General features: G+C 38.0%; 1 protein-coding gene across 2 annotated transcripts; it reads right to left on the bottom strand.

Moving 5' to 3' along the window:
* Positions 1-895: 895 nt before the first annotated feature.
* Positions 896-12,851, bottom strand: LOC117555436 (acidic leucine-rich nuclear phosphoprotein 32 family member D-like). Of its 2 annotated transcripts, none has more exons than XM_034230323.1 (7): positions 12,641-12,851; positions 9,735-9,884; positions 8,908-9,030; positions 7,593-7,773; positions 6,146-6,249; positions 5,536-5,602; positions 896-2,524 (listed from the first exon to the last, which is right to left on the bottom strand). In XM_034230323.1, exons 1-7 carry the CDS (start codon positions 12,692-12,694, stop codon positions 2,439-2,441), a joined length of 765 nt encoding a protein of 254 aa, XP_034086214.1. In that variant the 5' UTR covers positions 12,695-12,851; the 3' UTR covers positions 896-2,438. The 2 variants fall into 2 exon arrangements, with proteins under 2 accessions (XP_034086214.1, XP_034086213.1); XM_034230322.1 differs by having other exon boundaries at positions 925-2,524; positions 7,587-7,773.
* Between the last annotated feature and the right edge of the window lie 811 nt (positions 12,852-13,662).

Raw genomic sequence — 13,662 nt, 5'->3', positions numbered from 1 at the left:
TTTTAACCTGGTTATTATTTTCCAGCCCTTCTAAGATAATATATTCCGGCAGTAGCAGTTAAAACAAAGTATTTCACATAATTAGAAATAAAAACAATAGAAAATAAACAATTACACAATCTAAAAATATATGATACAATTGAACTAAAGTGAAAATGTAAAAGTTGACCGTGAGGAAAAAATATGTAATTATCTGAGTAATAAAACTCTATTTAGCACATTTTAACATAAATACCATAATAATGAATAATCCTTAACTCTGAAAATACAAATGTTTAATGTATGCACAATAACCCTGGATTAGAATACAATATTAAAACATTTTATTTTAAATGATATCGCCCTCTGGTGGAGGATATTGTACTCGGATGTATTTTAGAATTCACATTTTAAGCATAGGTAGAAAGATACTGAGAATTAAGAACTTTGCTCAGACTAACAATCGCAATGTCAACGTACGTGAAACATCTCTACAAAATATAATCTTTTACAAAAAGTATTTATACCAGTTTCTGAAAGAAGTGTTATCGCTATCTGGTGGACAAACTATGTAACTGCAACTCGTTTTAATTATATATATTTATATTTTCCCCTAATTTATGTCTCAGAGGATCTTGCAAGCAGATGTATTTTAGAAATAACCATTCATTTAACATATCGCAATGTTAACTACGTGAAGATGTCTACAAAATATTGTTATAATACCAATATCTGAAAAAATGTATATTGTCGCCCTCTGGTGGACAAACTATAAGGACACGGATTTTCCAAATATTTTTTAAATATCTATACTGCAGACCTTCTTACAAAATGTCTAAAGCAAACATTTTGAAGGAGAAACCTGTGAAATGAAATGGCGTTAGAGACAAAACGCACGAGAGGAGACGCCAGGAGCAAAATGTTAAGATTTTATTTACAAAGTCCTTTTTGTGTGTTTTTTTTTTGTTTGTTTTTCCTTTAACTTACAGAAAGTAAAAAAAAAAAAGAAAACACGTCAACTAGTCAGTGTAAGTGTCAAGGATGTCTCGACGGAGGAAGAGGAGGCATAAATTGGGGGAGAGATGAAGACGAGGAAGATGGGGGGAGGGGGAGAGACAAAGAGAGTGTCCCCAGACAACCATACGAAAAATTAAACAAAAAAACAATTTCTCTGAAAAAATATTTCTTTTAAAAAGCTCTGTTGGCAAAAAAGAGAGAACACAGTTTGCCCTGAGCGACTCGGCCTCGGGGAGGAAGAGGAGGAAGAGGGAGGGTTTTTTAGGAAGGGGGAGAAAATACGGAGGAAAGAGGGATTTGGCTTTTGCGTCCCGAGCCCTCGTTTCCGTCCACAGAATTAAAGCTTTTTTTTTGCACGACATTATTGATTTTGACAAAAAAAAATACACAAATAAAAAAAAAGGAGATTTTTACAACTTTTGTGACATGATAGATATTTATGATCTAGGAAATAAGAAGGGAACTGAAGCTCACGTTTAGATCACAGAACAAGTCAAGAAAAAATGTGTTTCTATTGTGTTTTTCTGCTGTTTTCCCTAAAAAAGGACGACGCTCTCACTTGTAGACGCAGCAGGACTTTACCATTTTAAATGTCCACATTATTTGCCCTCAGTTTTCAGGAACAATAACACCAGGTCTTCTATGTCCTGAAACGCAAAAATAAATCTGGTTTTGTGTAATAAATGCCCCAAATCAGCCCTTATTGATGCAAAAAAATGGCACGTTTTGAGTTTTAAAATTTGAGGGAAATTCACAAAAAGCTTAATTTTAACACAAATGAACAACTTAGTTTAATTGGCTTTGTGAAAGGAACTCTTCCTCAGTTGGTCTTCATGTAAAAATAATCGTTGTTGTTGCTTAATTAACTCTTTCTGTTGCTGGGCGATTAGTGCCAGATTAATTTCAGTCACTTTCCAAACAGAAATGCCCAAATCCTCAGTTTCTAGCGTCATACATGTGAGAATTTCTGCTTTTTTGTCTCCTAAATGATAATACCATGTTTTGGTTGATAAAATATGACGTCCAAGTTCTCTGAGGAAGAATGCATTTCTAATATTTTATGGACAAAACACTGAAACGAGATAATCGGATATTAACTCGATGAAAAACATGATCTTCAGTTTGATTTTTGGCTTGTTTTGTGAATTTGAAACTCAGAAATGTGCATAAAAATACATTTGTTTGAGCTGTAAAGGAATATTTAGAGATCTGATGATAGCAGGAATGAGAAAAGCCTGAAGTTTGTGAATCCTGACTTTTTTTGCAAAATCATAAAAAAGGAGAACGAGGTCGTTTTGATGAATTAACGGAGTTTCGGTCTGCAGGATAACGAGGGCGTGGGAAATGGGACACACCCCGGGGGGGGGGAGGGGGAGGTCATGGAAGGGGGAGGGGTCACCGGGCCAGAGGTCAGAGGTTTTTTTGGGGTCTTTTCAGGGTCCTTAATCATCATCTTCCTCCTCTTCCTCCTCCTCGGCTTCAGGGTCCCTCTTCCTCTTCTCTCCTTTAGCCGGAGACGAGTCTTCGTCTGCAGAAAAGATTCAAACACAGAACATGCTTTATTATTTACCCCCTTCATTTTGTTCGCATTAATTTACTTTTCCCCTAATTTTATTTGTTTTTAAAAACATCTTCCCTGATTTTTGTTTATATTAATTTATTTTCATATTGTTTTTCCTTTACCTGTATTCAAATTATTTCCTTATTAAGTACATTTTTTTTAAATAGTTTTTATTTCCATTTTGTTTTCTTAATTAAATATATATATATTTTTCCTAAATGTTGTATATATTTATTTATTTCCTTTTTGTTCTCCCTTAATTTAAAATATATATATTTCCTTATTACTTTTTCCGATTGTCTTTCCCATATTTTTTTGAATTTTTTTTCTTTCTTACATTTTCAACTTCATTTTGTTTTTAAATTTGCTCCCCCCTCATTCATTAAAAGTGCTTTCTTCCTCTTTACTAACCAGAGGAGCAGCTATCGTAATCAAGGGTTGCGGTCGGATAATCCAAAAATCAGCTCCTATCGTCTATCCCTATCTCCTATTCCTTGACCTCTGAGTGAAAGGTCACGGGGTTAAGGGATAGTGGATAGGAGAATTCAAAAGGACTTAGGAGAAGAGACTGCGGTACTTTAGAGAATCGACTGCACTTTCACTATCCGACGTGTTTATGATGCGCCAGCGGACGTCATGAATGTGCGTCTGCTGCTGTGGGGAAACTATGGAAACCACAGTTCTCTATACAGCGACTACAACATGGATGTTTAAAGCGAGGCAATCCTCATGACACGCATTTTTAAATAATTATCATCCGATAAAACAGACCAGTCTCTGCCAGTCTTTTTTTTTTTTTTAATCCGATGACGTTATCAGTGATTTTAAACTGATTAATTACCGAAATAACATCAACCCTGTGGGCGGCGCCATTTTGACGAGTCACATGACTTATTTTACCGGAAGTGACGTGAACTATGCGTTTGGTGTCGAGGACAAATTGACGTATGTGCTTTGTTCATGTTGTTTACTCTAGTTACTCTCACAATTCTATAGAAATATGCCTCATTGTATCGCGAAACATTGCCACAATTCGGATAGGAACAATCCACGGAATGCTCGGTTCCATCTGTTGCCAACGGGTAAGCGTAGGAAGTACGTTCGGAGGCAGTGGCTAACGAAATGTGCTCGGCCCGAACCGAAAGATCCACAGACGCATGTATGCAGCGAACATTTCAAGTTTCTGGACGACTACTCTGAGAGTATGGTGAAACATAAAATTGGATTTATTAATCAACCATTACTTAATGGGGATGCAGTGCACTGCCAATGCCAGCCAGCGTAAGCACCTTACGCAGCAGACTTTACTTATTGTTTACTACGTAAGGAAGCAGGAATTGCAGCAGGACCCAGAGCGCACGAAGCACAGAGCGGACAGCAGATAACGGAATTGCAGTTTTATTGCTTATAGATTATCAGAACATTTCAAAGGGGACACAGCCCCATTGGATATTAACCTATGGATTAACTACATCATCGTTTTTATCGTTGTAATGCCATTGAAGACCAGTTTAGACCAGACAACGACCAAGGTAAGCCATGTTAGCCTAGTGCATGTTAGTACCTAGCGCCACTTGTTTTGATGTACATTTTTGTTGATAACGTCGCAAGTTTGTATCTTTCAGTGTTGAGGTGAGCACCGTTAGATTCTGTGTCTTTACGATCATTAACGATGTGTTGGATGTGCAGCTAGGATAAGTAATAAGGGAGCTAGGAGTGATTTTCGGTGCAGTAATAGGTTAGCATTTTTCGCTCGGGGCTAATTCAGAGGCTCACTGTTAGCATTGTGTTTTTTTTGAAGAAAAAAATGAACAAGATCAGTTAAATTAGTTTTTTTCCCGTTATATGGATATAAAATATTCATAGTTTATTCAATATTAAGGTTCCTTAGACGTTGTTTCCTGCAAATGACGCGATTTCGGCCCCGGAACCGGGTCCGTGGGGCTTAAGAGGTTAACAGAGTATGGTTTTTATTTTTTTTACAGTTGTATTTGGATGGAATGAATACCTATAGTGATAATTCAAAGTAATAAAATGATTTTTACAGTGAAAAAGGTCAAATGGAACTAATGGTTCCCAAATTACCCAGAGGTGAGTCCGCCTGGACTTTATTTTTCTAAACTTCTTCCTCGGCTGACGAGTCCGAACTCAAATACTCCGCCATGTTTTCGTCGTGTGTTTACAAAGTGAACGCATAGATGACGTCATGACCTAGTTTTTCGGATCATGTGACTACTGAAAATGGCCAAAATGGCAGCTGCCTGACTATATACAGGTTTTGATAAAAAAAGAGCTATAAAATCATTATTTACCGGGGAAAATCGCTGATTTCTTCAGGGTATGGTTTAAACATAATGTTTCACTAAATACTGAAGTTTTGATTAACTATCTAATGACTGGAGCCTTCCTTTAATAAGAACGAGGGACTACTGTAAACTCATCTAGAGACTCTGCACCGTGCTCTGATGCTGTTGCTTTATGAACGTGGACAACAGAGAAACATATTCTTCAGGACCAAAGTTGGAATTTAAATAAACAAGGAAAGTGAAACTTCTGCTCGTCCCCCTCTCCCTCCGGTCCACATTAATACAAATGATCCCAATACATATGATTGATGAAAAGATCTTAAAATCAATACAAATGTTGTGTGGCGGCAAATGCTGCGGCTGCAAGGCATTGTGGGGCAGCATTTTCTCCTCTCCTTTCGGTAAGGGAGGTCCAGTGGTTCCTAAGCTAAAGGAGGTTATAAAGGAAGTTTGAAACCTCCTTTCCTATCATCTAGAGAATTCGACCAGCACTTATCATGGCTGCCACTGAGGGACTTCCGGGTCATTTCACTCCGTTAGGAAGGTTCCTAAGCTAAATGGACTATTAGATCGCAACCCTACATAATAAATAATGGACTCTGTTAAAAGCCCCCCCCCCCCCCCCCCCTCCCTTGTTTAATGTTCGTTACTTAAAGCCCCTCAGTTACTCACCACCACTATCGTCATCATCTTCATCGTCGTCGTCGTCGCTGTCAACGTCTCCGTTCACCTCTCCGTCCTGCAGAGAGTTTGGTGTTAAAGACTTCATATCCCAGAATGCCACGGGGTAAATCCCCACATTCAGATTCAACCCCTCAAACTCTCAGATTAACTGTGTTTTATGTATTTAATGCAAGCTACGTTTAATAGCTTTAAAAATACATATTAAACAGATATTTGCTAACATGCTTTTGTTTTTTCTGAACCTATTTAGCGATAAAAGCTGATTCATAGCGTTTTTTATTATTCTTATTTTAGGAATATCGTCATAGAACAAAGACCACATCTCTATATGTAGTAAAGTAAGTATTAAGTCAGAGTAAAAATATATCAAATAACTATAAAGAATACTCCAGGCTCAGAAATCCGTTATCATTTACGTCGTTAAAGCAGATTTAAGTACAAAAAGTAGACCACCTTATTATGTCAAAAGGCACACACCAATAACAAATACAAACGGGTACACCATACTTAAATAAAAGTATTAAAGTAGCGCTGATAAATTCTAAATATATGGTAAAAAAGTACGAATATAAAGTGTATTTAGCGCGTTGAGCCTCACCTCGTCCTCGTTGCTGTCGTCGTCGCTGTCTACATCCTCAGCGGCGACGACGACATCCTCTTCGTCTTCCTCCTCCTCTTCATCAAAATCCTCCGAATCGCCCTCTGAGACACAAACAGGAAGTGTGAGTGACGACTAAATCTGTTCATAAATCTCATTTGTATTCCTTTGTGAGACCACTTTAAATAGGGCTGCTTAGTTATAATATATATAAATACAAATGAATACTGATTCAATGACATTTCAATAACTGGTGAAATCTGAAATAAATCCACATAAATAAGGTTAAGTTCACTTCCACAAACCACTCAAGATTAAGGGTGCGTTCACACCTGCCTTGTATAGTCTGGTTGAATCGGACCCTGGTGCGTTTAGCCGCTTGGTGCGGTTCGTTTGGGTCGGTGTGAACACAATCCGAGACCTCTGAAGTGAACTAAACAACCGGACTCTGGTCCACTAAAATAGGTGGTCTCGGAGCGCTTGCTTGCGAACTCTGGAGCGGTTCATTGCTGGTGTGAAGCGTATATTTACGTGTCACAAGAACGCAGATGTCTTCAAAATCTTTAGCGAAAGAGTCTTTCAAGACATCCGCGGTTGTTTAGTGAAAGAGTGAAGTGAATGAAGAGTTGAACAGTGTCGTGTAAAGTAAAAATGCTCCGTCAGCTACATAAAAGTCAGAACACCTGTCGTCGGTGAAACGCCCCTCCTGACTGCAGAACGTCTCTCATTGTGTTATAATGGTTTTTAACGGGCGTTGTCTGATTATAATCATATGCCTGGGCCGCTAGTGTCTGTTGATCTCCAGACTAACAGCTGCATGAGAATAACCTGACGAAAGTGCCGATGCTCCATGGCGGAGGCTCCGGTAGAAATTGCAGGGATTTGCGTTTTTACCCCGTTAATGTCTGACCAATGGGTGAACTGCATTTCCGAGCACATGACTTGTGTTTAAAGTTAAAAGTCCGTTTGAGTTTTGCCGTGTGAACGCAAACCGAACCTTCTGGAAAATGAAACAATGTCGTCTGGTGCGCACCTGAGAAGCGGACTATTAGGTGTGAATGCTCCCTTATATACAATATATAGAAATGTATTGATTATTCGTCACAACCGACTGAAAACCACACTTTAATACTAATTAAATTACATTATGATTAATTACATATTTTACACAGATTTAGATTCAAAGCATTCAAGACATTAAAATGTTATAAAATAGATGAAATATTTCGTAGTAAAAAAAGCCACGACTTTCTATAAAACGATTAATATAAAAAGTCAAATTAAACGTTCAATAATCTACAAATACATCTGATTAAATATTATGTAGGGAACAATGAAAACAACCAAATATAACTATAATAAAAACGTCACACATTTAACATGAGGATTTAAAAAGCTGCCCAATAATCACAGGAATTAAAATGAAGGATTTATTTTTTACCCAAACCTTCCTCATCCTCGTCGTCGACCACTTCTCCGTCAGAGTCGGACGCCTCGCAGTCGTCGATGTCGTACCCGTCCAGGTAGGTGAGTTGTGGGAGGAGCTTAAAGATGGAGTCCCTGTAGTCCGCCAGGTTCGTGACCTCGCAGTTAAACAGGTCCAGGCTCTTCAGCTGCGGGAGCTTTTTCTGCAGAAAGAAAGGAAACACAGCGTTATTATTAAACTTACTTACCTGATTCAAAAACAACCGTCTGTTTAAATGATGGTCAGATTGCTAGGATGCAGTATATGTACGTTTCTTTATGCTGCTGTATATATATATATTTCTATCTGTTGTAAAAAACAAATATCCACATTTGACTATAAATCTAAATAGTATTTACATGTCTGACTGTCCCTGAATGCATCACAAAAGGCTAAGATAGTGAAATCTGATCATAAAACGTTTTATTTCCTTATGCTACTGTATATATTTATTCTGTTGTGTACCTGCTCAAAAACACATATCCTAATTGCACATTAAATCTAAATAGGAATTACATTTCTGACGGCCCCTGAATGCATCACAAAAGACAGTGAAATGTCCTCATAAAATGTTTTATTCTACTTGTCTTGTTCAAAATGTCGCCAATAATAAACCGTTTGTTCTGATCATATTCTGTAAAGAACATTAAATTCTGCACTTCTCTGAGCAGCTGTAGAGCCATGAGTGACTCCGCTGGGACAAACAGTGAAGTGAATACAATTCGGTGAATATTAGACAATTTAATTTAATTACAAGGAAAAGTAAGGCCACGAGGAGGGAAATGAAACCCTGAAACGTTCCTGTTTTTTTATTGATTTCATTCTCTGTGTATTTTAATGTGTTCTGTTTCTATGTGTAACTCTGAAAGGTGCTAAATATAAATATAAATAAAGCTCCAAACAAACATCCCTATTCCCACATTTCTTATTAAACGCTCCGCAAAAATCTACGATAGGAACATTTGATCATAAATTGTGTTATTCTACACTTCGGGTTTAGAATTTCACAATAAATGTACAGTTTGAATTAAAAAGATTCTGGCAAAAACATTAAATTCTGCATTTCTTAACGCAACCATGGAGCCTTGAATCACTACACTGGGACCTTTAATGATTTTACAACAATTCTGTGAAACTGGGAAAGTTGAGTCATTTCTCCATTACTTAGAAAACAATTGTGGACGCTTGGACACGTTTTAATATGACAAAGAAATCCAACAGAATTAGCACTTATTTTAAATGAAATCTCTTCGATATAACCATGAATGATAGTGTGTGTCAAAGAGAGTCCACCCACCAGAGGCTCCAGTGTACCGATGTCTTTGAACTTGTTCCCGCTCAGGTTCAGGTGCGTTAGGTTCACGAGTCGCTCGGACAGCAGCTCCAAACCTCCTGATATCCTGTTGTCACTCAGCTCCAACTAAACACAAACAACAAACAAGACAACATCAGGGTGTTTGTAGAAAGATATAGTATGAATACTGTGGCGCTGATCTTGTTCATGAGATGTATCAATTCTCTCAACAACATGACGCTCGTATACAAGATGTCTCCGTGGACGTAAACAACAACAACATGCAGCGGAGCTCCGTAAGAACAACGCTGTCTCTGCGGCCTGGCATCACTTTAACCAGAGGAGCAATTACTCTCAGCTTTATTGACCAAGTGTGTGAAGACAAACACAGGATATGACTCTGGGGTTTACTGCTTACAACATTTATAACCAATTAGTCCATTCATAAAAGAAAAAGCTTTACGAAGAACTGGGAAAAGCTCTTTTTTAATGTATTATTATTACTATTTACTGATGGAGGGAAACAAACTGCTGGAGATGGCACACAGAAGTCCTTCAATGCAGCGTTGATCCATTCGTCTCAAAGGACATCGCATGAAAACATGACGTTTTGTGGCGTTTCGATGAAAAAATCCTTTTTTCACCATTAAAAACATTAAGAGACGAAAATCGCTAAATTAAAAAAGAAAGGTCTTTAATTTACTTTTGAAATCTCCAATGGAGTTTGCTGTTCTAAGATCCAATGGGAGGCTCTGAGTGTCCTTGTTTGTCGGTCCGCTCTGAAAGACTCGAGGTGTGTTTTTTACTCGAGGTGCGTTTGATTGGCTCACCTTTTTGAGTTTGTCCAGTTTGGGGATGTCTGCGACGCTCGTCAGGCCCACGTTGATGAGGCTCAGCAGCTCCAGGTTCGAGAACTCTTCCGTGATTCCCTCGATCTTTCCCTCTCCGGAGCGACAGTTATCCAGAACCAGCTCCTGGACCTGAGGGAGAGAGAAAAGACGGGTAAATCACAACGGTATCACGACGCGTTCAAAGACTCAGTGTAGTCTGATAAGCAAAGAAATATAAGAAGCTACAAGGAGCACAATACAGTTTGTGGTTCCTATGATTTAAATGGACACAACTAACCTTCTTGATTTGTGCTTTAACATATTTTATTCCCCCCCAAGACTTTAAATAATTATTTTCATTAACACATTTCCGTCTTGTTTTTTCTTTTGTACTTACGGTCTCATAACTATTTGGACATCCATGAGACATCCCTCTAGCCTACATCTGCTGATAGCTTAGCTTCTTGTGAAAACACACGCGTATATTACTTGATCGTGCAGCACAGGGTTCAGGGTTTATAAGCATTCCCCCCCCAAAAAAACAGGCGAGCCAAACAGGGCTTAGGCCTCAGAGTTACACAAACATTATGCTTTTATTTTCAGTTTTAAAATAAATAATCTTGATTTCACTTCCGATAAGTGATTTTTCATGTGATCTATAAGTAACAAACATGTACTGTTATTGACATGAAAAGCTAAGTACAGTATATGAGAAATTACTAGATGTGGGATTTACATTAAAAAACAATAGTAAATCTACAAAAACATGTCATTTCTAGCACTTTTTTGCAAAGCCTTATAAACTGTGTCTTATAAGTATAATTAAAGCATTTTATATCCACTTATAGGACTGTTGTGCAGAGGTGGAAAGTAACTCGGCACATTACGTTATTCTTCTACACGACTTCATTTTGGCTCCAATTTTTACTATTTTACTTCAGAAATTCAGATTTTTACACAAAACTTTGGATAAACTCTTAAATGAGTATTTGGTAAATATTTAACCGTGCAACATTATATTTAAGTGACACAAACCATGAGTGGGTAGCAGAAAGATAATTGCCATTACTAAGAAGTGAATAGTTTAAAACAGTCTCTTTAAATGTTAAGATGTGCAGCTTTTGCTTCAAAATATTATTTATTTTGTTTACGATCTTCCCAATCACACTTAAATACTTTACAGTGTGGTTTTAGTACTTTTACTCAATTAAATAGGCTAAATACTGTTTCCTCTACTGTCGTGTGTGTAAAGGACTCTTGCTGCACACAAAACACGAGTACATCTGAAAAAAGCTTTTATTTTAGCCCTTTTTTGCTTAATGTTTAAGTTTCTGCAGCCTTATAAATACAAACTGTGTTGTATAAACATTATTAAACAGTTTAATATCCAGTTAAAGCGACTGTTGTGTGTGTGATGGACTCATGTTCAGTTGCATGTTGGGACGCACCCCGGCCCACATTGTTGATAAACTCCACACACATGTGACTAGGCTAGCTGCTAGCTCTCTGCTAACTCATTTTCTTCATTATTAAACCATCTAATCTCATCACAACTGAGTCAGACTACATCCGTTTAAGGACATTAGCTTATTGAGAGTGTTTTAAGTGAAGAGTGGAGGTGATTATAGCGAAGTAACAGAATGAAAGTAGCCTCTTTAGCAGAGCTGCGCGCCCTTAGCATGTTAGCTCCGGCCGTTGAAGCTGATTTTTATGAATGGGCGTAGCGGCCAAACGGTGGTACTACAACTCCCGTGACGTCATGTTGGCCTAAAAAGACGTTCACCCATCCACTTACACAGGGGTAATAAACGTCTCTAAATCAGAGTATTATATATTTTAAAGCTAAATAAAATACCCAGCACGAACACCTGTATTCCCCTTGATTTAATCACTAGGTTTTACAAGTTGTGAAATGCTCTAAAAGCTGAATCCAGACACATTTACCTCTCCATTCATTTGATTGACAGAGAGCGGGAGATCGGAGGCGGGGCTTAAGGGAAAGTAAAGTGCGCATGCGCTGTAAGCATGATCCGGCTACTTTCTGAATCTACAGCGGCTACATTCTGGGCTTCATGCGACACTGAGCGACTCTCGTAGGAATGAACGGAGTTTCCATTTCTCTTTATAAATCCACGCTAGGGCTCTGACTAATCCCTGGAGAGGCGACAATATCAACAACGTATCTTTCAGCTCTTACTTATACAACTCAAACGTTTTAAAGAGTGACTTTAAAATGTGTTTTAGTTTTAATAAAATAACGTGTTGATGTGTTTACCCGCGTTTTCAGTGTGTGAAACAATGACGCATTTCCTGCTCAACACGAGTATTAAAAGAAACAGTCTAAATAAATTACATATTTAAGGTATTTGACTACTTCATTTCAACATGGGAGTTTAAGTTATTACACAGAGAACAATAAATAATGCTGTGTGTTAAAATTGTGTAACACCACGTTATGCAACGCAGATAAACACCGCGTTATAACTCTGAAATCATGCGGCTCCAGCTATTAGACGGACCCGGGACACACGGATGTGCTTCTCAGTGTTAAACTATGCGGTGCATGCACGCTTTCTTCCACAGTTTTTAAACACAGTTTAACAATATGCATGCACATTTAACGTGTAAATGTGAACATTAAGGGTGGAAATGTAGAAATAGAAACAAGGCGGTAAACATCTGCGCACCTAGTGTGTTTAAAGAGAATTAAATATGTTAAAAAAGCAGCTAATTAAATCGTTTTGAAGACTTTGGTGCAGCTTGCAGCCCAGGACCACATAGTGAATACACATTTGAGCACTTTTCCCTGCAGACTCCCTGCCATGTGCTCGCCATCCCTCCTGTTTTCGGACCGGTTAAAGTTTACACCTCTACCCGAAAAACAGCACCATTCTCCGGGTACTCACTTCTGTGGGCGAGCGGTGCCGCAGCTCTAAGGAAACCCTCTTCTTCATGTCCATGTTCCTCTGGTTTTGGCCTGAGTTTGGGTCTCTAGCGATGCGACGAAACTTGTTTCTCTTCGGATCCTCTTCAGTATCAACACGCGGAAACCAGCGTGAAGCTAGATGGAGCAAAAACACGCAGCACTTCTGGTTGGGCCTTCAAAAATAAAACGGAAGGAGTCAGATTTCCTTTATTCGCCCCGCAGTAAACAGAGACAACAATTATAGAAAACGTTTTAAAGGGAATGCATTCAATTAAATCTACTTACCGACTTGTTTTATTCATTTATAGTTCACTATGTTTACAGTAGAGTATTTTAATTCATTCTGTATGTTTAATAATGTTTAGATACTCCTCTGAATATAGCAATGTTTCACTGAGAATATATATACATGTTGTTTATTTACATATACACATGTCTTATCTGTGCTGCAGCAAAAAAATATATATATCCCAAATTGTGATCAATAAAGTATATTTTACTTTGAAGGAAGTACTTCCGGTGCTTCTCGACCCTTTCCTGTGAAACTTGACGTGAATGCGTGGCGCGTCTGAAAAGTGGGTCATTCGGTCGCTGCTTTCATTTGTCCTCGAAAATATCAGAAATCAACATTTACGACGCAACAAGTGGATAAAATAAACCGTGTTTTCACATATTGACAAAGTAGGCTTCATTTAATAGAGGGTGGGAATACATACAGTTATCACAACGTGTGTTAAAGTGTATATTTAAGCTAATTTCATACATATATTAAGATAATAATAATCCCTCCACTTTAATCGGTCTTAAAGTTAGTTTTTTATATTGAAAAAATAAGAATTAAACGGTATATGTGTCGTACAGTTACATTTGTTATTATTCCTGTCTGCAAAAAGAGTTAATTTAGCGCGAGAAGTCACATGTTGCTGCATCGATGTTATACATTCCGAGTTTCTGAGAAGCACTTGAATGCCTCCACATGTTGATTTGTAAAAGGAGGGAAAC

This window comes from Gymnodraco acuticeps, unplaced genomic scaffold (genome assembly GCF_902827175.1).
Source record: "Gymnodraco acuticeps unplaced genomic scaffold, fGymAcu1.1, whole genome shotgun sequence".
Taxonomy (NCBI): Eukaryota; Metazoa; Chordata; class Actinopteri; order Perciformes; family Bathydraconidae; genus Gymnodraco; species Gymnodraco acuticeps.
Note: the sequence above shows the minus strand (reverse complement) of the source record. Positions and strands in the feature narration are given on the sequence as shown.